This window comes from Schistocerca piceifrons, chromosome 7 (assembly GCF_021461385.2).
Source record: "Schistocerca piceifrons isolate TAMUIC-IGC-003096 chromosome 7, iqSchPice1.1, whole genome shotgun sequence".
NCBI classification, from domain to species: Eukaryota; Metazoa; Arthropoda; class Insecta; order Orthoptera; family Acrididae; genus Schistocerca; species Schistocerca piceifrons.
Window position 1 is genome coordinate 87,503,174 of NC_060144.1, and position 27,095 is coordinate 87,530,268.

The 27,095-nt window shown below is 43.6% G+C and overlaps 1 protein-coding gene across 1 annotated transcript in view; it reads left to right on the forward strand.

The window, feature by feature from the left end:
• LOC124805454 (gonadotropin-releasing hormone II receptor-like) overlaps positions 1 to 27,095 on the forward strand; it is a 152,344-nt gene that overhangs the window by 58,946 nt on the left and 66,303 nt on the right. The window contains exon 2 of the mRNA XM_047266017.1: positions 24,784 to 24,845. Within this exon, the coding sequence (XP_047121973.1) occupies positions 24,784 to 24,845 (62 nt within the window). The remainder of the gene's footprint in view (positions 1 to 24,783; positions 24,846 to 27,095) is intronic.

A 27,095-nucleotide genomic window follows, 5' to 3' on the forward strand; every position in this document is an offset into this window, starting at 1 on the left:
CTAACTAACCTAAGGACATTCACAAATTATAATTTGCTTTCCCCTATCTGACAGATAGCACAACAAGTCATCCAAGTTTTCCAAGAATAAATGAAAGTTTCCTGAAGGGGACCTATATACTGTTACAATTATAAAAGAGCCCTCCTTCAGTTTAAGTTGACAGGCACATGCTTCTATATGTTGTTCTAGACAAAACGTTTTTGTATCTAAGCTTTCTACACAGTGATAACTTTTGATATATGTGGCAATTCCTCCTCCCACCTTATTCTCTCTACTCATATGTGCAGCTAGTTTATAACCACTGATATTTACCTTTTGCATATCAGACACAATGTGATGCTCAGACAGGCATAGTATATCTATTACATTATCAGATTCAATGTCATCTAAACAGGCCAGGAGCTCATCTACTTTATTCCTTAATACAAAATATTTTGGTGAAAAATGGTAACATTATTTTCTGCTTTACTTTTCTGCGAATCTACTTTTTTCTTTAATCCACCAATATTTTGGTTAAATATGGCAACATTATTATTTACTTTCCTGTTGTGAGAATTGTGTGAGTATTGGACCTCTTTAGCACCTGCCTGCCTGAACTTCTCATTGGACACTGATAGTAGCCTAAAAAGTGGTACATCCATGAGTACTAGTGTCCCCCCTAATGGATTTCGCTAACAATCCTGCCAGTTTATCCTTCTCTTTCCTATTGAGATGTAGGACATGCCTTTTGGAATCCCACCAATCAATAGCCTCGACAGGAGCCAATCCAACGTCTGACAGAGTGGCCACCCTACGCAACTGATCCAACCCCATATTTACCCTCCTGACAGAGCGGTTCAACTGGGGCTGACCATGCCGCACGAAAGCAGGAACCAGCCCAACACTGGTATGGGTCGTTGCTGAGGCTGTTTTCACCAGGTCACACTCAATGCTGTAGCCCTGATCCCAATCAATACTGTTTCCCACTCCACCCACTACAATCACATATTACTGCTTTGTGAATCCCTTGCACAAGGAACCTATATCCTCTACCATCTGGCTAAGACTTGCACTTGGCTTGAAAAGATTGTGACCTGGTACCTGTCACCTAATTTTTCCTGCAAAATCTGGCCCACACCTCTTCCATGGCTGCTACCTAGCAACAGAACTTTCCTCTTACTTTTTACTTTTTTTGAAACGGTTGGTTTCCTAGTGAAATTCTGTTGCATCTTAACTACATCTACTTCTACTGGAGCCTCTTCCTTACTTAACTGTGGTAACAAAGCAAATCTATTGGTTGTGCCAATTGGGTAACTGTCAGACACAGTCCTCTTTCTGTGGCCCTTGTTCCCAGCTACCACTTCCCACCGCTGTTTGCCCTCCTCCCCCCTTAACCTCTTCAGTTCCTCCCTCGCTCTGTCCAAATCAGCCTGAAGGGCTTTAATTTTCTCCTCCTGTTCAGCTATAATCCTATCTCTTGAGCAAACCCTGCAAGAGAATGGAAGAGTCTCGTTTGTTTCCCCAATTCCCACGCCGCTACAATTTCCCCAGTGAAACCACCTGTCACAATAGCTGCACAAAACCCCTGCACTAACTTTCCTACTGCAGCTCACACACTTAGTATCCATGGTAGTTTGGAAATTAGTTAAGAGATTTACTACGTGATAACAATACTATATTAAATACATATGCAAAAGGACACTAAATATGTTTTGGAAACTAATATGTAAGTAAGCTATTACCAAATGCACTCGAATTTGTGGTATAACACTAAATATGCACGATCAAAAATTAGGCCTAAACAGCCGAATGTAACCAAAACGAACTTTTTGCGATAAGTGGAAGAATACGTAAATAAAAGAAAAACCTTTAATGGCAAGCTTGAAGAACGCACTAATGAATGTATTTAATTAGTTAATCTATACCAAATGCATTTAAGATTGCGGTATAACGCTAAGTATGCACACTCGGAAAGTAAGGCAAAGCAGCGATCTTTTCGCGATTGCTGTAACAATACGCAAATAAAAGAAAAACCTTTAATGGTGAGCTTGAAAGGTACCCTAATGAACGTATTTGGCTCAAATGGCTCTGAGCACTATGGGACTTAACGTCTTAGGTCATCAGTCTTCTAGAACTTAGAACTACTTAAACCTAACTAACCTAGGGACATCACACACACCCATGCCCCAGGCAGGATTCGAACCTGCTACCGTAGATGTCGCGCGGTTCCAGACTGAAGCGTCTAGAATCGCTCGGCCACATCGGCCGGCTGAAAGTAAAGTACAGCAAATGCACTTCCAATTGCGTTATAATGCTAAATATGCACACTCGAAAAATTAGGCCTAAGCAGCAGTAAGTAAACAAACGAACTTCTCGCGATTACTAGAACACTACGCAAATAAGAGAAAAGCTTTTAATGGTGAGCTTGAAGAGTTCACTAAAGAACGTAATTAATTAGTTAAAAGTGTTCAACTACAATTAATTACAACCTAAATAACTTATCTTTCACGAGAGCTCTGTCTCCGTACGTGCGGCCTTGTGCAGGGCTGTTCGCATTGTGTTCAGCAAAGAATCACGTTTCTGAACTACCCCGAATGACCATGGTCTGCGAGCGCGACGGCGACTTGAGACGTCGTGTTCTTGCAGTGTTTTGGAGAGGCACAGCGGCGTCACTCTTCTTCTCGCAGTGTGGGGCGCCATCGTGTATGACTCCAGGTGGAGGCTGGGCGGTGCCTGGTGGTACGTCACGGACATCTCAGTCCCCATGCGTTACCTCTCGTGCGACACTGCTGTGGTGCCATTTTTCTGGAGGACAGATTTCGTTCACTCGTGGAACGATTTTCCATGAAGTGTTTGTGCGATGATGAGGTAGGCTGCTTCCGCTGCCAGCAAAACCCGCAGATCTGTCACCAATAGAACATCCGTGGATCCACCTCCTACATCGTCCCAGAGCCAGAATCGAGGACGTCAAGGAGGAGTTACAACAGCTGTGGGCCAGCTTGAGACAGGAGAGGCTACAACAGCTGTGTGATACCCTTCCCAGACTTCAGTGCTCGCATTCCGACCAGACTGAGTATATCACCGCATTGGTAACTGGGCTCATACTCCAAAGTTATTTGTAAATACAGTTAGATCTTGTGGCTGCTGAAGCAACTTCACATTCGCTTTTAGCCCACGACATTTTATTTTGTTTACTCCTTCCTTTCTAATTCCTTCTCTTTTTTGTCACGCAGTATAGGAGCAAAATACTTCCGGTGAACATTGGTCCGCCAACTTCACGTCTGCGAGACAACTGCGAATGTGTCGCAACGATCTGCCGCGGACTTCGGTATGGAATGTTGACCAAGTTACTACAAATGAATTTAAAATATAAACATTTCGATCAAGCTAAATTCTAATTCGGTTTATGTTACACGAATGGAATTTGGTTAGGGAACGTCTTAGACACCCTTTTTCTTTTGCTAATGTAAGCGGTCAGTGTTTGCGCCATTATATGACAAATGTACACCACTTGTCCTCATGTAGATGAAAAATTGGAGCAACAGGCAGTAATGACTAGTGAACACTTACGAGATGATCCGATGTTACTTGGAAGAATTCGAAGCTCACCGCAGAGACAAGGACGGTATTGCATGTGGATGCGACGACGCATCATGGAAAACCACAGGTATCAGTGTGCATTAAATTGCAACACGTAACATTCTGAATTGCAACTGTACTTTTTGTTAAGGTAGACCGTCAATCAAACTTGAGTCCAGGTACATGGGGATTGAACCAAAAAAGTTTGCATTTCAAACATATTTGCAGTAACTAGGTCAATATTTCATGTTGAAGCCAATGACGGCTCCTAAACAAGTTTCATAATTCTGTCTAAATTGTCTGTTTAGGGATCCACGTGTAAGGAGCCTTTCTCCTTTCGTATCCTTTAACCCTTCATCTTTCGCTATTAGTTACGATACGTCACTGAAGAAACTGCAAAGAGGGGACGGATTCGAATAAATTGAAAGTACTAGACGTTTTTAAAAGTTAGCAGAGGGAGCATTAGGGAACGATGGCCTGAAACAGGGGAAAAAAGAGTACAATAGAATATATCATGTCGCTCTACTAATCAGGCATTTTGTTACCAAACTGTTGCCATTTCTCCTTCCTCAGAATATTTTCCGCTGCTGACAAACGTTTTTCAACTCGCTAGCTTCATTTGACTCCTCGTAGGTTATCTGGCTGGTGCCTCTAAGGTCATCGATAGCTTCAGTCGGCCACTCAGGTGTGCCGCGCCAGACATTCGATCAGTCCATTTGCTCGCGCACGCTGCTACTACCGCCGTTGAAGTCGGCGAGCGCCGCCTGTGTCTTTGGGAACATCGTGGCAAGTAGCTTCTGGGCGAAGACAGCGAGCAGTGAATGTGCTCACTGGAGTGGTTTTTCGTGAAAATCGCCGAACAACCATCCACGGCGGCGACGACACAGCACTCACATACAGTTCCTGTGATCCTAGAGGTCCTCCTGCAGTGGATTTGCGTACTGCACCGAACTGTGTTATAAGGCGATGTAATAACATCAGTGATCTTGTCATCGGTGCATATGAGCATTGATCAGGAACTATGGCTGATTATTAATGTCAGAGAAGAACGCACTGGTCGCGAATTAAGAGCGTCCTCTACAATATACATAATGAAGTATTTCAATGGACATACGTATCTAGAAAAGTTTTGCTCAACCTGATCATCTTTTAATTTTCACTAAAAGCAATGAACTCTTCAGTACTCAAAAAACATTTGTCAAGTAACATTTTTCTCAGTCTTCTCTGCCGATGTGGATAATCATTGTAATATGTCTGGAGAAGTCTTTCACATTTACGAAATGAATATCTTTTCTGACTAATTACCTCGTAAGGTTCAAATGGTTCAAATGGCTCTGAGCACTATGGGACTTAACATCTATGGTCATCAGTCCCCTAGAACTTAGAACTACTTAAACCTAACTAACCTAAGGACATCACACAACACCCAGCCATCACGAGGCAGAGAAAATCCCTGGCCCCGCCGGGAATCGAACCCGGGAACCCCTCGTAAGGAAACAGACAAGTCATCGAGTACAAAGTTAGAACTATTGCGAGATTTAAAGCTTACCATGGGTAAAAAATATTCAGTAATGGTTTCACACTAATTTCTCGAACAACATTCTTAAAAAATAAATTTTAAATGTTTATGAGACTTAAACCTGATCATGTTACTAAAAGACTTCGCCTCGCCTATTTTCTTGAAATTAACACCACATTATAAGATTACGATGAAAGTGTAAGACTCACAGATAAATGTTCTCGTAGCATTTACGGAAAGCGGCCGTCGTGTATATTATTTCCAAACCTTTAAATCCTGTTTCGAGACCTGCATAAAAGATCAAATGCAGCGTTTTTACTAAATAAAGGTCGTTTCTCCTAGTCAACTGTACAACATTCTTAACTTTTACAGTTTCTATGATCTTATCTGTAAGCATTGTAAGCGCAAAGGACAAATAAATTTACTTCCTTTAATGCGGCTGTCCATTACGGTGTGACATCCTACACACCGCGTTGTCGGTCAACCAAACTACAGCACCATCGTCTTTAGTGGCCACTAAAGCCAACCATGGTCGTGACTCTTCAAGGCTGACGTAGCCCCATGTAAGTAGTATGAGGAGACTTTTCTCTGACTGCTTTCCTCTTCCCAATTGCAGTATACGCTCAAATCTCCTGGTGAGCATATTTTGAGAAAAATAAGGTGAAAATCCCTCTCCGTCGCTACTGCGTTAGGATTTCCAAAAAAACGTTTCAGTCACACATCTAGAAGCTTCTTCAAACGAGAATTCAGCTAGTGGGCAGATTCTAATGAGCTCTGTTCTGGACATCAACATTATTGTTCGCTGGTCTTTTGACTCTGGTGTACATATGGCCCTGTCTAAACAGGAACAGAAGCGGAATACAAATTGTCCTCCTGCAATTACTCAGTGTGAAATAATTGATTTGTACTTCTAAAACGCCCTGCTGATATACACTTTTGGTAAACGTATTATATGGTGTAGCAAATACAGCGCGTATCGAAATATTAATCTCACTTTCACATATTGTAATGGTATAAACGCTGGTTTAATAAATTATATAATCATATACTTAAAACCAGTGCTTGATTTATAAAAAAAAGATTCCGGTGCTGTGACCTTCCGAAGGAAGTTTTAGAAATTTAGACTTAGTAAAACGTTAACGATTTTAAGAGCATTTCAGAAGTGTGAATACAACATTAGTTTAACATCACTTCAACTGCAGAATAAGTTCTATCGTATCACATCTCAAAATCCGCAGCTATAATCATTTTTTTGCTTGAGTGTTACCGTTGCGTACTGTCACAAATCAGGCACTGCCTAATTAAAAAGAAAGAAAAAAATTCGTTTAGTAAATTAAGAAGAAATTTCGTAACATGTTTACGTTGTAGAGACAAAAATGAAACGCAAGAGCAAGGCGGGAGGCGGTGAAATCGTTAACTGAAGTCAAATTGCGTTCGCTCACTAAGAAAATTACCACATATCTACAGCGCGTGGGAAAGCGTCATTTCGCGGAAATATCGCGAAACGAAACGGTAAGTATTATGAGAAGGATCCCCATACCTAACCTAACCGAGCAAGGTGGCGCAGCTGTTAGCACACTCGACTCGCATTTTTGAGGACGACGGTTCAAACCCGCGTCCGGCCAACCTGATTTAGATTTTCCGAGATGTCCCTAAATCACTTAAGGCAAATGCCGGGGTGGTTCCTTCGAAAGGGCTCGGCCCCTTTTCTTCTCCCTTTCCCTAAACCGAGCTAGTGCTCACTCTCTAATGGCCTCGATGTTGACTGGACGTTAAACACTGAATCTTTTCCTCCGTCTAACATGCAGCTGCCTTTGCGTAAAGCTTGCTGCTAGAGGGATCGGTTGAATTTCTGGTCTCGGTTTCACTGACAGCAGAGCGTATACGACTCTCAACTAACCTATTGCGCATCTCTTATCGCGCAGATACCACATCTGCGCCAGCTGACGTCACTAGCACAGCCCAGAGGGAGATGAGGGAAGATCTGTGAGCCTTGCCTCAGTCAAGTTGGTCTGTCTCGGAGCGAGTGGGAAGCGACAGGAGGGGAGCGAGGACCGTGCTGAATGGCTGAGTCCCCAGAAATACCTTCCTAAGACTGCACATTCCAGCGAGGCGGCTGCCTGTCTTGTACCGCACTTCTCTAATGTCGTATGCCGTGGGCGCCCTACACAGTAGTTCCTAAACCAAGCTTAACGAAGGTTGGAATGATGAAGCATATATACTACTAAGATTTTAACAAGTCTAGAACGTCAGGAAATGAACGGATCTACAGCGCGTAAAACTTAAATTTAAAGTGTAAAGAAACACCTACACAAAAAACTCCAAAAAACAAATCAAAAAATTAGTATGTATTGCCCTTTAAGTTTAATGTAAGTACTAATATTCTGAACCAAGCGTCAATGCATCGGAGGACCGCTACGAAATTTAAAAAAGAGGAGCTAACAGCGCGTTTCCTTTTTAGAACAGCATACTTTCTTTATTGCTGGCTGTCAACCTTTTCTGTTCGGCATCATCTCTCAGTAGCTAGTGAATTTAGTATTAGTTATACACTGTAGCACCAAAGAAACTGGTATGGGCATGAGTATTCAAATTCAGAGATATGTAACCAGGCAGAATACGGCGCTGCGGTCGGCGACGCTTATATACAACGAGTGTCTTGCGCAATTGTTAGATCGGTTACTGCTGCTACAATAGCAGGTTATCAAGATTTAAGAGAGCTTGAACGTGATGTTATAATCAGCGCACGAGCGATGGGACGCAGCATCCCAGATGTAGCGATGGATTGGCGATTTTCCCCTGCGATCATTTCACGAGTGTACTGTGAATATCAGGAATCCGGTAAAACATCACATTTCCAACATCGCTGCTGCCGGGAAAAGATCCTGCAAGAACGGGGCCAACGACGACTGAAGAGAGTCGTTCAACACGAAAGCCCGCCGGAGTGGCCCAGCAGTTCTAGTCTGGAACCGCGCGACCGCTACGCTCGCGGGTTCGAATCCTGCCTCGGGCATGCATATGTGTGATGTCCTAAGGTTAGTTAGGTTTAAGTAGTTCTAAGTTCTAGGGGACTGATGACCTGAGCTGTTGTCCCATAGTGATCAGAGCCATTTGAACCATTTTTTCAACGTGAAAGACGTGCAACCCTTCCGCAAATTGCTGCAGATTTGAATGCTGGGCCGTTAACAAGTGTCAGCGTGCGAACCATTCAACGAAACATCATCGATACGGGCTTTCGAAGCCCGAGTCCCACTCGTGACCGTTGATGATTCCACGACACAAAGCTTTACACCTCTCTCGGGCCCGTCAACACCGTCATTGGACTGTTGATGACAGGAAACATGTTGTCAGACGAGTCTCGTTTCAAATTGTATCGAGCGGATGGACGTGTACGGGTGTGGAGACAACCTCATGAATCCAAGGACCTTGCATGTCAGTAGGGGACTGCTGAAGCTGGTGGAGGCTCTGTAATCGTGTGGGAGTAATATCGGACCCCTGATCCGTCTAGATACGACTCTGACAGGTGACACATACATAAACATCCTGTCTGATCACCTGCATCCATTCATGTCCACTGTGAATTCCAGCAGGACAATGCGACACCCCACAAGTGCAGAAATGCTGCAGAGTGGCTTCAGGGTCACCTTTCTGAGTGTAAACTCTTGCGCTGGCCACCAGACTCCTCAGACATGAACATTATTGAGCATATCTGGCATGCCTTGCAACGTTCTGTTCAGAAGAGATCTCCACCTCCTCGTGCTGGTACGGATTTATGCACAGCCCTGCAGCATTCATGGTGTGAGTTCCCTCCAGCAGTACTTCAGACATCAGTCGAGTCCATGTCACGTCGTGTTGCGGCACTTCTGCGTGCTCGCGAGGGCTCTACACGATATTAGGCTGGTGTATCAGTTTCTTTGGCTCTTCAGTGTATATGATGTGAAAACCAATACGTCTTTAATTACCTTAACATTGTTAAAGACTAGAGTTCTCTATTTATTTAATAGTCTGCAGCTCGTGGTCTTGCGGTAGCGTTCTCACTTCCCGCGCACGGGATCCCGGTTTCGATTGCCGACAGGGTCAGGGATTTTCCCTGCCTCGAGATAACTGGGTGTTGTCGTGTTGTCTTCACCATTCATCCCCATTACGGTCGGAGGAAGGCAATGGCAAACCACCTCCGCTACGACCTTGCCTAGTCGGCATTGCGGGTCTCCCGCATCGTTCCATACGCACCTCGGAATATGGGACCTAATCATCATCATTTATTTTATCATATTTTTACATAATTAGGTGGCCCATGTCGTGATGTGGTCAAATGATAGCGTACTGACTTAACGCTTCATTAAACCGCGAACGCGAGCCGCGAGGTGGGCGGAATGTGGACCGGGGTGTGAGGTGAACCGAGTGCTGCGACCCGAACAAGCAGTCGCGTGGGGGCAGGCGTCTTTGATGGTTGCGTCTATATTGCGAAGATTTCGCAGTAAATTAATTGAGACTTAGACTCAACAATTTGATATTGTTATTCTGATATTTACGTACGTTGCCTAGGAAGATTGTTTGTATTCTAATTTCATACTCTTATTACTTTTAAATTTATTGGTGTTATTTACTTAGATGTACCTATGCTCTCTCGGACTTTTATTTATATCTTCTTGGCCTTCTAATGTTACTAAAATACGTCTCATAATGACAGATTCATCGTAGTATGAGAGTCATGTAGTTTTTGCAGTGGAATAAATAGCTTTCAACCGTCGAATCTCCTCCACCAATGAAGACCATTACGGGATGTACTCTCCTGGAAATGGATTAAAGAACACATAGACACCGGTGTGTCAGACCCACCATACTTGCTCCGGACACTGCGAGAGGGCTGTACAAGCAATGATCACACGCACGGCACAGCGGACACACCAGGAACCGCGGTGTTGGCCGTCGAATGGCGCTAGCTGCGCAGCATTTGTGCACCGCCGCCGTCAGTGTCAGCCAGTTTGCCGTGGCATACGGAGCTCCATCGCAGTCTTTAACACTGGTAGCATGCTGCGACAGCGTGGACGTGAACCGTATGTGCAGGTGACGGACTTTGAGCGAGGGCGTATAGTGGGCATGCGGGAGGCCGGGTGGACGTTCCGCCGAATTGCTCAACACGTGGGGCGTGAGGTCTCCACAGTACATCGATGTTGTCGCCAGTGGTCGGCGGAAGGTGCACGTGCCCGTCGACCTGGGACCGGACCGCAGCGACGCACGGATGCACGCCAAGACTGTAGGATCCTACGCAGTGCCGTAGGGGACCGCACCGCCACTTCCCAGCAAATTAGGGACACTGTTGCTCCTGGGGTATCGGCGAGGACCATTCGAAACCGTCTCCATGAAGCTGGGCTACGGTCCCGCACACCGTTAGGCCGTCTTCCGCTCACGCCCCAACATCGTGCAGCCCGCCTCCAGTGGTGTCGCGACAGGCGTGAATGGAGGGACGAATGGAGACGTGTCGTCGTCAGCGATGAGAGTCGCTTCTGCCTTGGTGCCAATGATGGTCGTATGCGTGTTTGGCGCCGTGCAGGTGAGCGCCACAATCAGGACTGCATACGACCGAGGCACACAGGGCCAACACCCGGCATCATGGTGTGGGGAGTGATCTCCTACACTGGCCGTACACCACTGGTGATCGTCGAGGGGACACTGAATAGTGCACGGTACATCCAAACCGTCATCGAACCCATCGTTCTACCATTCCTAGACCGGCAAGGGAACTTGCTGTTCCAACAGGACAATGCACGTCCGCATGTATCCCGTGCCACCCAACGTGCTCTAGAAGGTGTAAGTCAACTACCCTGGCCAGCAAGATCTCCGGATCTGTCCCCCATTGAGCATGTTTGGGACTGGATGAAGCGTCGTCTCACGCGGTCTGCACGTCCAGCACGAACGCTGGTCCAACTGAGGCGCCAGGTGGAAATGGCATGGCAAGCCGTTCCACAGGACTACATCCAGCATCTCTACGATCGTCTCCATGGGAGAATAGCAGCCTGCATTGCTGCGAAAGGTGGATATACACTGTACTAGTGCCGACATTGTGCATGCTCTGTTGCCTGTGTCTATGTGCCTGTGGTTCTGTCAGTGTGATCATGTGATGTATCTGACCCCAGGAATGTGTCAATAAAGTTTCCCCTTCCTGGGACAATGAATTCACGGTGTTCTTATTTCAATTTCCAGGAGTGTATATTGTAGATCTGTCCGGATTTCAGGCATGATCAAAACATGGATGTTAAAATAAGTTTTCCAAAACACTGACGAATACTTTTCACAGCAGACGTATTTTCCGTAAGTGTTTACAAAGATGTTCGCACATAAACTGTTTTCTACCAACATGACTGAGAAAACGGCAACTGATACACTCTTTGGGTAATTACATTGCCCAAACTGCAACTGACTAAGTGCTTTGCACAGCTCAATATAAACCCTATCTTAACCACGTATGTTCTTTGGCATATTGTCAAGTACAATTAAATTCGCTGATTGATAATGAAGAGTTAATGATTTACAACAAACTGTTAATAAGGTTTTGAAAACACTAAATGATGATTCAGTCCGAACAGATTTATAAATATTGTTCTTCTGATTTTTGTGTGGAAATTTGTTTATGAAGTTATAATAACGATACCTACCGTAAAATCATAAACTACATCATTATTTCACACTGGGTTTTATACCTGACATTAATTGTGGGACAGCAGAAATTGCCAAAACGGGATTTGAGGTTAAAGTTCTGCATGATAAGTTCGTAGTATCAAAATGACTGAAAATCAATGATGTTTAATTCAGAATGGTCGAGAACCGAATGAAAAAGTTAATTACAACTGATCTAATTATTGTTTCGTTATTGACATGATTCATTAATTGCACAAGTCAAGTTTAATACATCAGATGACTGATAAATGTTCCAAAAGTCTGTTTTTAGGTAAGCTGAAATTTTGGAATTTTCGTAGTTAATTACTGTTTTAATTGCAACATAGATATTGCTCCTAACACCTCTATAGCAGTGTAATAAGACATTCACGAGAATTAAGTTATAAATTTGATTGAAATTTATGGCACTATATTATTTCACGACATCAGGTTTTCTAACTAACTATAAATTTCTGGTAACTACAGTTAAACGTTCTGAAATAATGTTAATGATGTCGATTCTGTGTATAAGTCAACCGTACAGTTGATATTGGTGATAGAAATTAAGAAAAATCATACTTTGTTGTTTTTGTCCATTACACATTGTGGGTCGGGTAATATACAATCTGTTAAATTTTTGGTGGTATCGAAGTATTCGTTAACTACCTTAGAACTAGTCTTACCATAAGCTCTAATCTGGTGTTACGTAACTTGATGTAGCTCTTATGTATTGCTTGGAGTTTCTCAAGAAACACGGCTGTCGGAAGATAATTTTTACTTAATTTAACTGATGAAACTTAAATAGTTGTCTTTCATGGCACATAGCTAAGAACCATCCCGATTGAACCAGGTTGTAAACAAAAAAACTGCATTAAAATCAGACCTGTCGTTTGAGAGCTACGATGTCACACACAGATACACACGTTAATCTTAATAACACCCCTCTGCGTCGGGGGTTAAGAACTTCACTGCGTGGATAAATCAGACCTAAGTCACAGACATAAGTCAAATTACTATCTCACACATGGATAAAGGTTTGTCTCATATTTTACCCGCTTTTGTCAATCCCATGCCACCGTTGCCGTGTTAATCTTAAAAACAACATAACAGAGTATGTCCTCCTACATTAGCACAGTATAATGCAGTATTTGTAGGTCTTAGGACGAAAGCTAACAGACAACACGAAAAGTTTTCTTAAATTTTTGTTTAACCCAGTCATCCGAAAGTTTCTAAACACAATATTTTCGGTACTTGATTATAATTATGCTTATGATGTACATACTTAAATTTCGATGACAAGTACACAGCATGTTTCAGAATTCCTGTTAAAGGCTGTTTGGGTTTGTAGAGGTGTCTTACCAAATAATGTTTTGATAAGGAACCCGTGTCCGGAAATGAGCCGTTTGGAGGTAAATTAATTTATACATTTGATTACTTTCAAAAAAATGTTCATATATGTGTGAAATCTTGTGGGACTTAACTGCTAAGGTCATCAGTCCCTAAGCTTACACACTACTTAACCTAAATTATCCTAAGGACAAACACACACACCCATGCCCGAGGGAGGAGGACTCGAACTTCCGCCGGGACCAGCCGCACAGTCCATGACTGCAGCGCCTTAGACCGTTCGGCTCGCTTTGAAATATCCCGTTATACAGTACATAGACAGCGGGACAAAGAGCTCTACAGGAGTTCTGGTACAGCAGTGTTTCGAACACTCGTCGTCGGATCGCCTTCCACGTGACGTCGGACGTCGCTAGGTCCGTCGAGCCCCCCAAGCTGCGGACGCACCGTACCAGTACCTAGCAACAGTGGTAGTTGGACGAAAATGGCGTGTCTTGTCGCAATCACGCAATTACAATTAGACAGGGACTTACTACGGCGCACTCTTCTCAGTTTGTATACGTAAGGTGAAGCGTGAGATCTCAAAGTGACCTGATCATCAAACTGTACATTTCCGTACAGGGATTCCTTAGCAAAATTCTCTCTGATAAGTCTGTCTAGGAACCGTGAAAAATCCTGTATATGTATTTATGCGTAATATGTTTCACGTGTACTTGGTAATGGCCATAAAACCGAAACTGCGATAGTGGATATACTAAAAAAATATTACTGCCAAGTGAAGAAAACGTAGCAATTTCCAAACTTCAAAAAGTGGCCACGAGAGCCTGATTCATTCACTGACTTTTTGTTACTCATTCTGCAAAGCATACTGATCAGGCAGTACATTATGAATACTTACCTAATAGCCGGTACGTCCACCTTTGGGGCGGATAACAGTGGCGACGCGTCGTGGAATTGAAGCAATGAGGCCTTGGTAGGTCGGTGGAGGGAGCTGACGCCACATCCGCACACACAATTAGCCTAATTCCCGTAGATTCCAGGGAGGGTGGCGATGAGCTCTGACGCAAAGTTCAGTCACATCCCATATCTGTTTGGTCGGGTTCAGGTTGAAACGTCCCCTTAGAACAATTACACAAGACTGTGCTTAAACTGACACACAATATTTTTAGCGCAACACAATCTGACTTTCAATAATCCCTACATAAGAATAGCCCTGACTAACATTAACCTATATCTTTCACAAATCACTTACCTCACAAAAACCTTCGTTACTCTAACTACTGCAATACAGCGAGCGCCACTACTGCCAGCTAAATAAAAGATTCAAACTACTGAAGGCACTAACTACTGATAGGCATAGTTAGCAAATGAAAGATTTTAATAGAGAACAAACAATGTATTTACCTTAATAGTGTTGAAAAATCATAATATACATAGCAGTTCATGACATCCAGTCTTACAAATTTAAAAACTCCGCCGTTTCTCTCCCCACATCCACCACTGCTGGCGGCTCACCTCCAACTGCGCAACGCTACGCGCTGTTCACATCCAGCTGCCCAACACTACAATGGCAGACAACAATGCAAACTGGCCACAGACTGCACACAGCACAGCCAGTGATTTTCATACAGAGCGCTACGTAACGTTGCCAATAAGAAAACATAAACAGCATACTTACAAGGTCTGGCGAGTTTGGAGGCCAGCACAACAATTAGAACTCGTTACTGTGTTCCTCGAGCCACTCAGTTACAGTCCTGGCTTTGCGATATGGTGCGTTATGTGGTTGAAAGATGGCACTGCCGTCGCGAAACATGACCATCATGAGGGAATGTACGTGGTCTGCAACCAGTGTACGACACTCGTCGGCCATCGTGGTGCCTCGCACGAGCTCCACTGCACCCACTGATGCCCACATGAATCCTTCCCAGAGCACAAGGAGATGTTCCCCTGGAAGAAGAAGAAGAAGAAGAATTCGCGTCCTCCCATTGGTGTGATGAGGAAGTTATCAGGATTCATCACACCATGCAACGCTCTGCCACTGCACAAACGTCCAGTGCCGATGATCACTTGCCCATTTCAGTCTCAGTTGCCGTTGACGTGGTGTTAACATTGGCACGTGCATGGGTCGTCGGCTGCGGAGGACTATTGTTAGAAGTGTTTGATGCACTGTGTGATCAGACACACTTGTACTCTGCCCAGCATTAAAGTCTCTTGTCAGCTATGTCACAGTTCGCCGCCTGTCCTGTTTGATCACTCTGCTCAGACTACGACGTCCGACATGCTTAATGAGGGGTGACCGCCGAATCCCATGACGTCTGGACGTGGTTTCACCACGTGTTGAAGAAACTCGCCACGACACTCCTCGAACACCCGACGAGTCGCGCAGTTCCCGAAATGCTCGTGCCGAGCCTCCGGGCCACCACAATCTGCACTCGATCGAACTCAGATAGATTGCGCGCTTTCCCCATTCTATACGGACAGCATGCTCACTGGTACTACATGCGCTGTGCGTGAGTCTAACAGTCATTCCTCTCCAGGTGACGCTGCTACTATCGCCTGGACGGGTTTATATCGATAGCAGGTCGATGGTTATAATGTTCTTGCTGATCAGTGTGTGGGCTGGATAAAAAATAGTGTCAATACTGACGTAAAATGAATGATGTGTGTCACGTGGCATGTCTGCTTTCTGTGGGTGATACCGAAGTAGTGGAGACAGCCGCAAAGGCTGTATTGAAGTCCGTTTCAGTGCGAAATGTCTGAAAGTGCAGGAGATTAGCTGAAGCACCTCAGAAACATGTTTAGGAAACACGAACAACGTTCATTGGTAAGACTGAAGTGCCACGTGGTCGGAGCTCACAACATTTTTGTTTTCTGGCATTGCATCCCATCATCCTTCATAACAATGCGCGATGCCACACGGCGAACCCCATGCAGGAGCTCCTGCATACGTGGGGGTGGGATTTATTGGAACATCCACCGTATTACCCGATGCCTGTGGGTCAAAATAAAGGAATCTCTTCGTGGCATGCGCTACACAACCAACAAAAGACACCATCCGTGCCATAGGGCGGCCATTGAGAGATGTAGGTAAAGATGGATCCGTTGCGGTTGTGGGGGAAGGTGATCGAGACGGAGGGTATTATATTAAGGATATATAATACGGTGAGCTTCTGCGGATAAAGTTTTGCTTGAATAATAACTACATTGCCACACATTTTTATCCAACTCAAGTATAAATAATATCACCAGCCGTCGAATTTTTTTTTTCTCTCGCATAGTGTTAGTTCTCTGACTGCGCAGCGTTTCGCTATTGAAATAAGCTTCTTTTGGAGATTTCATATTCCCGAAACATCTGAGTGATTCATGCTAAGCAGGTCACAAAAAGCACGTACAGCGGAAGGGTGGCAGAAAGCTTTCGCCAGCGCCCGTTGGCGGCCCCCGCGCTACACATTAAATCCCCGACACAAAGCAGGCTGCACGCAGACCACACCACGCCGAGTAGCCCGGGATGGCCTCTGCGCCTCCGGCCACCAGCTACTCGTCATTCATGCCGCGTCCGGCGGCGCGCGAAAGAGTTTCGGCGACAATGCGAGCAACCGTCCGCAGTGGTCACCCCCACCCCTCCCAACCTAACGCACAACTTCTGATTCACACTCCCCCTCGCCTACTGCACCTTCACAAGCCAGTATTGTTCCGTTCTCTCTCCAGTCGACCCCACATGCCCTCTCCACACACCATACCTGGTGTAATCTCGTGTAACTCCTAATCGGAGAATTCGTATTGCGTTTTCCTATAAACCTACCACACGATCTAAAACTACAGAAAAAAATATATAATAGCTAAATACTAGCTCCATTCGTGCCCGGAGAAATGCACAGGAAACATGGGATGTGCAGAACTATAGACGTATATCTCTAACGTCGATCAGTTGTAGAATTTTGTAACACTTATATGTTCGAGTGTAATGACTTTTCTGGAGACTAGAAATCTACTCTGTAGGAATCAGCATGGGTTTCGAAAAAGACGATCGTGTGAAACCCATCTCGCGCTACTCGTCCACGAGATTCAGAGGGCCATAGACACAGGTTCCCAGGTAGATGCCGTGTTTCTTGACTTCCGGAAGGTGTTCTATACAGCTCCCCACAGTCGTTTATTGAACAAAGTAAGAGCATATGGACTATAAGACCAACTGTGTGATTGGACTGAAGAGTTCCTAGATAACTGAATGCAGCATGTCATTCTCAATGGAGATAAGTCTTCCGTAGTAAGAGTGATTTCAGGTGTGCCGCAGGGCAGTGTCGTAGGACCGTTGCTGTTCAAAATATACATAAATGACCTTGTGGATAACATCGGAAGTTCACTGAGCCTTTTTGTGGATGATGCTGTAGTATATCGAGAGGTTGTAACAATGGAAAATTGTACTGAAATGCACGAGGATCTGCAACGAATTGAGGCATGGTGCAGGGAATGGCAATTGAATCTCAATGTAGCCAAGTGATTTGTGCTGCGAATACATAGAAAGAAATATCCTTTGCCATTTAGCTACAATATAGCAGCTCAGCAACTGGAAGCAATTAATTCCATAAATTATCTGGGCTTAAGCATCATCCGTAAATTATCTGGGCGTAGCCATCAGGAATGATTTAATGTGGAATGACCATATAAAATTAATCGTCGGTAAAGCAGATACCAGACTGACACTCGTTGGAAGAATCCTAACGAAATGCAACCCGAAAACAAAGGAAGTAGGTTACAGTAGACTTGTTCGCCCACTGCTTGAATACTGCTCAGCGGTGTGGCATCCGCACCAGATATGGTTGACAGAAGAGATAGAGAAGATCCAACGGAGAGCAGCTCGCTTCGTTACAGGATCATTTAATAAGCGTTACGGAGATGGTAGATAAACTCCAGTGGAAGACTCTGCAAGAGAGACGCTCAGTAGCTCGGTACGGGCTTTTGTTGAAGTTTCGAGAACGTACCTTCACCGAGGAGTCAAGCAGCATATTGCTCCTTCCTACGTATATCTCGCGAAGAGACCATGAGAATAAAATCAGAGAGATTAGAGCCTACACAGAGGCATACCGACAATCTTTCTTTCAACGAACAATACGAGACTGGAATAGAAGGGAGAACCGACAGAGGTACTCAAAGTTCCCTCCGCCACACACCGTGAGATGGCATGCGAAGCATGGATGTAGATTTAAATGTAGACTACTTCTCCAAAAACGAGAAAAATTGAAATAATATCTGTCGGACTAGCTACAGTCTGTACACTGCACTTTTTACTGTTGTTTTCAACGTTGCCTATGACATCAGCTTATCAAAGTAGTTCTGTAACGACAAGTCGCTATTTATAAGGAATGTTGAAATCGAAAGGTACGAAATGACGTAACAACCATGCTGAATGAAACTCGCATATACGGCTTGAGGATGTAATGAGACGTCTAGGACGCATGGTAGTGTAGATGCGTGGGCACTTGACGCAAGTGAGAAGCAGCGTAAATGGGCGAACCATGTCATGTGTCCAGCGAATCAGTGAGAAAGTGGAGTGCCCACTTAACTGAAGGGAGTGCTTGAGTGGTGATCCGAAACAGGCCAGGGAAACACTCTAATCAGTGTCCAACTTACCGACAAAATGAACGGCTTGGTGAGAAGTAATCGTTGTGTCACAAAGGTAAATGTTGGCGGTGATAGCCGGCCACAGTGGCCGAGCTGTTCTAGCCGCTTCAGTCCGGAACCGCTCTTCTGCTACGGTCGCAGGTTCGAATCCTGCCTCGGACATGGATGTGTGTGATGTCCTTAGGTTAGTTAGGTTTAAGTAGTTCTAAGTCTAGGGGACTGATGACCTCAGATATTAAGTCCCATAGTGCTCAGAGCCATTTGAACCACTTGGTGGTGATAGTGGGGGCTAGTGTTGGAGCAGGATGGATAGTTGTCCACAGCAGGTTGGGTTTCAAAGAAGCTTAGCGACCGCAAAAGGAACTAAGACTGGGGCTAGGATTCTAACTTCTGTTCTGGTATCATCAAGACCCCCATTTCCTGTAGCGGATCGCCGCGGTGACGAGAGCCGGTACCACCACTTCGAGGTAGATACTAAGTGGACAGTGTGCAACGGAAGCATGTGTCGTCATATCCATCTTCATTTGAAACTGTGCCCTCAGCAGGCAAGGGATGCTCACCCTCGTTCTCAACGTCCGAAGTCCTATATTCATCTAATTCCTCGAGCACGGAAAGACCACTAACAATGATGCGTACTCTGTGCTTCTCTGTAGCCTACTCAAGTCCATCAAGAGCAAACGGCCTGGGATGCCGACGGAAGGGGTGATTCTGCTCCACGATAACGTCTCGTGGGTCACACAAAGGGTAGTGACCAAGTCCAAGTGAGAGACGCTGGAGCATCCGCTACACTGACCGAACATGTCATGCTGGAAGTTCCACGTGTTGGTCCGATAAAACAACAAAGGGAAGCGCTTCAATTCGGACGACGAACTGGATGGCACTGTGGAGAACTGGCTCGTTTCACAGCCACAGGAATTTTGGGAACTGGGAATCCTTAGTCTCGTGAAACAGTGCGATAGTTGTGCTCACACGTCTGACAAATTACTTTTGAGTAAAGGCTTCAATTATACCCACATTTTTGTTTCGTACCTTTTCTTTTCAACGCCTCCCATATATCACTAAACACAGAAATGGGTCACTCATTATCAATCTCTGACAGCCTCTCTAACGGTCAACAAAAATTTGAATTTCAGTGCTTCATTTAATTACTGACCTAATTTAAAAATTTAAAATTCTATCATAATCTAATCATTGAGGATTATAAACTTACGTTAAAGATCTAATATGACAAGTATTACAGTTTCAAACTTATAATCATCCATTATTTGAGAATGCGAGTACTTAGAGACTTCCAACAAACTTAACACGTACTTTCCAACCTTTTTGAAACTCATTCTCGCTGTCATTTCCCTGATACTAATGACATGAGAAAAGCTTATCAGGTATTATATGTTTGCTTTTCTTGCAGTAAAATATCAGATTCAGGCATGGTGTTCGAATTTATTACTTGTTTCCTACTAACTCTACTCGCAACAACCAATAGTCACGTACGCCACTGAATGTAACTACGAGATCGTATCATTCAACAAGACACAGTTCAGGTTATATGACACCGTATATATCAAGATGAGTGATAAACTAGCTTTTCTTAAAATCGTTCGCAAATTACCTATAGTAAGTTTGATAATGAGCGCATTTAAAGTCCCCCAACGAACTCTGTACGTCATGTTTGAAGGTGTAAGTATTCTGTTTAGGTTTTTATGTTGGTAACGTCACGTAGCACTCTGTATGAAAATCACTGACTGTGCTGTGTGCGGTCTGTGGCTGGTTTGCATTGTTGGAATTTGCTATTGTAGTGTTGGCCGGTTGGCTGTTAACAGCGCGTACCTTCGCGCAGTTGGAGGTGAGCCCCCAGCAGTGATGGAAGTGGGGAGTGAGATGGAGTTTTGAGAGCGGATGATCTAGACGTGTGTCCATCAGAGACAGTAAATCTGTAAGACTGGATGTCATGAACTGATATATATATATATATATATATATATATATATATATATATATATATATATATATATATACATATATATATGATGACTTTTGAACACTATTAAGGTAAATACATTGTTTGTTCTCTATCAAAATCTTTCATTTGCTTAGTATGCCTATCAGTAGTTAGTGCCTTCAGTAGTTAGAATCTTTTATTTAGCTGGCAGTATTGGCGCTCGCTGTATTGCAGTAGTTAGAGTAATGAAGATTTTTGTGAGGTAAGTGATTCATGAAAGGTATAGGTTGTTGTTAGTCAGGGCCATTCTTTTGTAGGGATTATTGAAAGTCAGATTGCGTTGCGCTATAAATATTGTGTGTCAGTTTAAGCACAGTCATTTATAATTTTTCTAAGGGGACGTTTCAAAGGTTTTACATCTTTAACTTTAAATTAAATCATCTGTAAAGTTATCAGATATTTGAAGGTTTTTCGTATACGGAACTTCGATTCATTAAAGAATCGTGAAGGGGGCGGGGGGCGAGACGAGGATTACTAATGTGTAAGATTCATTGTTGCCATACGCGGTAGAAGAGTGACCTTAGACACTGATCACCAAATCTTCACTAGTGACACTTTATCTACAGAATATATGATGCGAAGGAACGTTCTATCCTGTATTCATTTTCACTGCGTAACTGTTGACTTATTTTCGAAGAAGGAATATTATAACACGACGTTCACCTACAATATTAGGCATTCCTAGTGTCACAATTTTGATTTCTCAGAAGACACTGGGTTTCTTAATGAGGGAGGCAGAAAACTCCTGCAAGTTGTAAGTGGGTTCTTCATCGCTCATATCCAAGAGACGCTTGTCTCCTGTTGTGTAAAAGTGCATAATACGAACACATGATCTTAAGAGACACTAAACACATATATTGATTATTACAAACACAAGGGTCGCTTATTCTGTAAGCTAACTGTGTTCTTCCTTTTATCAGCTATTTAGTCAAAAACAGCGTTAACCACTTGCTATTAATACATACGTTTATCCAGTAAACGCTGGCTAAAAATCTGTATGACCATAAGTTATTTGGGGGAACACAGAGAGATTTGTCTCAGAAAGAAATAACTGTTCAGTTTTACAAAACAAATAAGTGGAACTAAGTGAGTGCAAAGATTGTGAAATTCAGCGTAACGGAACTCGCTTTATATACAATCTTACCTGCAACGCACTTGTTTATGGCACTTTCATACTCTGAAACTACACTGAATCTCACTTAAATGCAAAAATCCTGACCTCTGAACACCAGAGAGCTTTCCTTGGCTAATGTAGTAATTGTACTCAATTACTTACCGAGAAATGCTTAAAAGTCACGTAATATAAAATCATATTCGTGATTTTTTCAGCTCTAGCGGGTATTTAGGAGTGTCGATGCAACCGAATAGGGAATGCAACAATCGTGTGATGTGTTGCAGACATTGAGTATAGTTGCAAAAGGAATGACAATGATCTCAACAGAAACGGGATCATGGGCGCCATATTTCGTAATAACGTACTGATTACCTCTTCAACCAAAATCGAAATTTACGCTGACTACAAATGTGGTAAATTATATTATAGTATGTAAAACGTTATGATATGAACGAATCGAACTGACGTGCTACTGAAAGAGAAAGTATCTTGAAATCTAACACAATCATCGATGGCGATAATATTGCACTCCAATGCATAACCTGTCTGCTACAGTCCTTGTAAACCAAGGCGATGTAAGTGAAAAGACCTTGTCCAGGTAAGCATTAACAGGACACCGGAATTTCAGGTTTATTTCCAATCCAGTATCAGATCGTGGACGACTTCGACTATATCCCTACTTGCAGGGAGCCAGTGATTTGTTTGGATACTGGGGAAAGGTGTCAGTGATTCACAATACTAAGAAGAAAACGATGAAGAAGTACTAAAAATACATATTTATTCTGAAACTTGAATAGGACAGATCGCTGTTTAGCTGAGGACGGACAGCCTTCGGTGATTTTGAACAAACATAAAACAGTATAGAAAGCAAGTATTGGTCTACAGCTACACAAACACACACACACACACACACACACACACACACATACACACACACACACACACACACACACACACACACACACACACACACACAGATACTCACTCAGACCGACACTTCGGAGAGAGAAAGCTGAACCATGAGACTCAAATGTAGGCCACAAAAAGGGAGGAGGACTAGGATGGATCTCTCCGGTCGGTTGGCGTCGCTGCTCTGCAGTAGTATCACGAAATATTCGCGATCACCAAGCGAACGAAATGGTGATCGAGGTCGGATGATGTTACTAAGCTCTGTACAAAGTAATGAACTCTCAGCTGAACTAAAGCGCGACAGGGAATGCTTGTAGCAATATACGGTGGCAGGTGAGAATGCACTGCTGGTCTTTCCAGTGAGATCTCAGAGAATGGGACGCGGGCAACGGCTGTTAAAAGTTGACCACAGCCATGACTTCACAGACTAGCGCTGATGCCAACCTGATGGGCAGATAAGCGGCTAGTACTCGCCTGTTGGGAAACAGAAGTTGGGCACTTCCTTTCGGCTCCATAGGCTCCCTAGCCTGAAGCAGGCTCGGACATCAGAATGTCGCGCTTTTCTGAATTTCTACGCATCTCACAATCAAGAAGACTCTCCTTCAACACTCAAATAGTTTTTAACTGTCACCACCTCCCCAGTAAAAAATCAAGTTCCTCAAAATAACGGCAGCTGAAATTTGATTCCAGATTTCTATTTCTCCATACATCAGAAATTACTATACTAAAGCTTCTTTCCTCTCAAATTTCTTTAATGGCTTAATTCGCGAATGAATTCTTATCTACTTCGATATATTTAACATATATGTAATATAACATACGTAAAGTACTAACACACCAGGGGTTGTTCGTCATCTAAGGATCCATAATCTGTCACCTGATTTATTACATATTGATTTACACTCGACTCATACTTTGTTTTCACACCTGTGTCGCTGCACATGAAAGGTCGCGCCATTTGGCGGTCTTGGTGCAAGTTTTACCTCGTGGTGTTACAGTATATACGGATATTCTGTTCCAATAGACACACAAGTCATCCGGTATCAAAAAGTAACTACTCTCTGTTTCATATCGGAAGGCCAACTAATGACGAGGTATTTGCCGTACCTAACCACGACTTTGGAGAACATTCATTCTAAACTAAAGCAATTACATTCGCAATACGGTAGTTAAGCCAGTAGCATTTAGCGATCTCATCTCCGCGGGACAACGACTAACTGGAGCCTCACCACAGCGCAACAGAACGAATCCTTGCGCAAGTCGTCCTATCAGCTGTTGCAATCCAAGGAATGTCACACTTTTACCCAACCCAAAGAACTCCTCTTGGCAGTGCATCGTCGATGCCTCTTTGGATTTAATTTTATTTTATCGTGTCAGAGAACAAACATCATATAATCAAAACAAGTCTGGTACCATAAGCATTACCAGCTTTCTACAAACATGTTACATAATGACACCCATTTTGATTGCTATGTGGCCTATATTTAGCCATTCACGGCAGCTTCCATCAGTTCTTTTAGGAAGCATGTAGCTGGACACAGCTTGCAGCTCAGGAGATGACCGGTGGTTTGATCGTCTCTGCATTTGCGCAGGGTGGAGTCACAAGGAAATCCCCACTTCTTCAAGTTGCTCTTACAAATGCCGACTTCACATTGTAGCCCGTATGACATTTTCCATGTCGGCAAGCTTTCTGAAAGTATGTTGTCACACCATTCTGTGACGTTATGATCTTGATCGTGCCAGGAATTTAGTCTGAAGCTGGAAGTTGTTCAGTGAAGGTTTCTGTGGCAGGGAGGAAACATTGTCTTGATTTGAGTCAGGTAGTTGCAGTGGAGTACGCATATAGAGAATGGATCTCCACATTTATTGCTTTTTTTTTAATTTTTAGTCAGGTGATATATTCACGGCGGATGTCTGGGTTTGGGATACCCGCTAGACAGAAGACCTTTCGGAATCGAGTTTGTCTCAGGAAGCCTCTGGTGATACTGGAAGTCTCGTTTTGGGCAATCTCAGCCTGTCTGGCATGAATGGGGCTGTATCAGAAAGAACAGGCAAATTCTGCTGCAGAACAATAGAGGGCAACAGCTGATGTTCTCCGAACACAAGGAAGTGTCCCGCAAGATGTACCAGTTAGTTTACAGAGGATGATATTTCTTGGTGGTGCCTTTCTTTCGTCTTTCAGGCAGTGGACCTTGCCGTTGGTGGGGAGGCTTGCGTGCCTCAGCGATACAGATAGCCGTACCGTAGGTGCAACCACAACGGAGGGGTATCTGTTGAGAGGCCAGACAAACGTGTGGTTCCTGAAGAGGGGCAGCAGCCTTTTCAGTAGTTGCAAGGGCAACAGTCTGGATGATTGACTGATCTGGCCTTGTAACAATAACCAAAACGGCCTTGCTGTGCTGGTACTGCGAACGGCTGAAAGCAAGGGGAAACTACAGCCGTAATTTTTCCCGAGGGCATGCAGCTTTACTGTATGATTATATGATGATGGCGTTCTCTTGGGTAAAATATTCCGGAGGTAAAATAGTCCCCCATTCGGATCTCCAGGCGGGGACTACTCAAGAGGATGTCGTTATCAGGAGAAAGAAAACTGGCGTTCTACGGATCGGAGCGTGGAATGTCAGATCCCTTAATCGGGCAGGTAGGTTAGAAAATTTAAAAAGGGAAATGGATAAGTTGAAGTTAGATATAGTGGGAATTAGTGAAGTTCGGTGGCAGGAGGAACAAGACTTCTGGTCAGGTGACTACAGGGTTATAAACACAAAATCAAATAGGGGTAATGCAGGAGTAGGTTTAATAATGAATAGGAAAATAGGAATGCGGGTGAGATACTACAAACAGCATAGTGAACGCATCATTGTGGCCAAGATAGATACGAAGCCCACACCTACTACAGTAGTACAAGTTTATATGCCAACTAGCTCTGCAGATGACGAAGAAATTGAAGAAATGTATGATGAAATAAAAGAAATTATTCAGATTGTGAAGGGAGACGAAAATTTAATAGTCATGGGTGACTGGAATTCGAGTGTAGGAAAAGGGAGAGAAGGAAACATAGTAGGTGAATATGGATTGGGGGACAGAAACGAAAGAGGAAGCCGCCTGGTAGAATTTTGCACAGAGCACAACATAATCATAACTAACGCTTGGTTTAAGAATCATGAAAGAAGGTTGTATACATGGAAGAACCCTGGAGATACTAAAAGGTATCAGATAGATTATATAATGGTAAGACAGAGATTTAGGAACCAGGTTTTAAATTGTAAGACATTTCCAGGGGCAGATGTGGACTCTGACCACAATCTATTGGTTATGACCTGTAGATTAAAACTGACGAAACTGCAAAAAGGTGGGAATTTAAGGAGATGGGACCTGGATAAACTAAAAGAACCAGAGGTTGTACAGAGATTCAGGGAGAGCATAAGGGAGCAATTGACAGGAATGGGGGAAATAAATACAGTAGAAGAAGAATGGGTAGCTTTGAGGGATGAAGTAGTGAAGGCAGCAGAGGATCAAGTAGGTAAAAAGACGAGGGCTAGTAGAAATCCTTGGGTAACAGAAGAAATATTGAATTTAATTGATGAAAGGAGAAAATATAAAAATGCAGTAAATGAAGCAGGCAAAAAGGAATACAAACGTCTCAAAAATGAGATCGACAGGAAGTGCAAAATGGCTAAGCAGGGATGGCTAGAGGACAAATGTAAGAATGTAGAGGCCTATCTCACTAGGGGTAAGATAGATACTGCCTACAGGAAAATTAAAGAGACCTTTGGAGATAAGAGAACGACTTGTACGAATATCAAGAGCTCAGACGGAAACCCAGTTCTAAGCAAAGAAGGCAAAGCAGAAAGGTGGAAGGAGTGTATAGAGCGTCTATACAAGGGCGATGTACTTGAGGACAATATTATGGAAATGGAAGAGGATGTAGATGAAGATGAAATGGGAGATACGATACTGCGTGAAGAGTTTGACAGAGCACTGAAAGACCTGAGTCGAAACAAGGCCCCCGGAGTAGACAATATTCCATTGGAACTACTGACGGCCGTGGGAGAGCCAGTCCTGACAAAACCCTACCATCTGGTGAGCAAGATGAATGAAACAGGCGAAATACCCTCAGACCTCAAGAAGAATATAATAATTCCAATCCCAAAGAAAGCAGGTGTTGACAGATGTGAAAATTACCGAACTATCAGCTTAATAAGTCACAGCTGCAAAATACTAACACGAATTCTTTACAGACGAATGGAAAAACTAGTTGAAGCCAATCTCGGGGAAGATCAGTTTGGATTCCGTAGAAACACTGGAACACGTGAGGCAATACTGACCTTACGACTTATCTTAGAAGAAAGATTAAGGAAAGGCAAACCTACGTTTCTAGC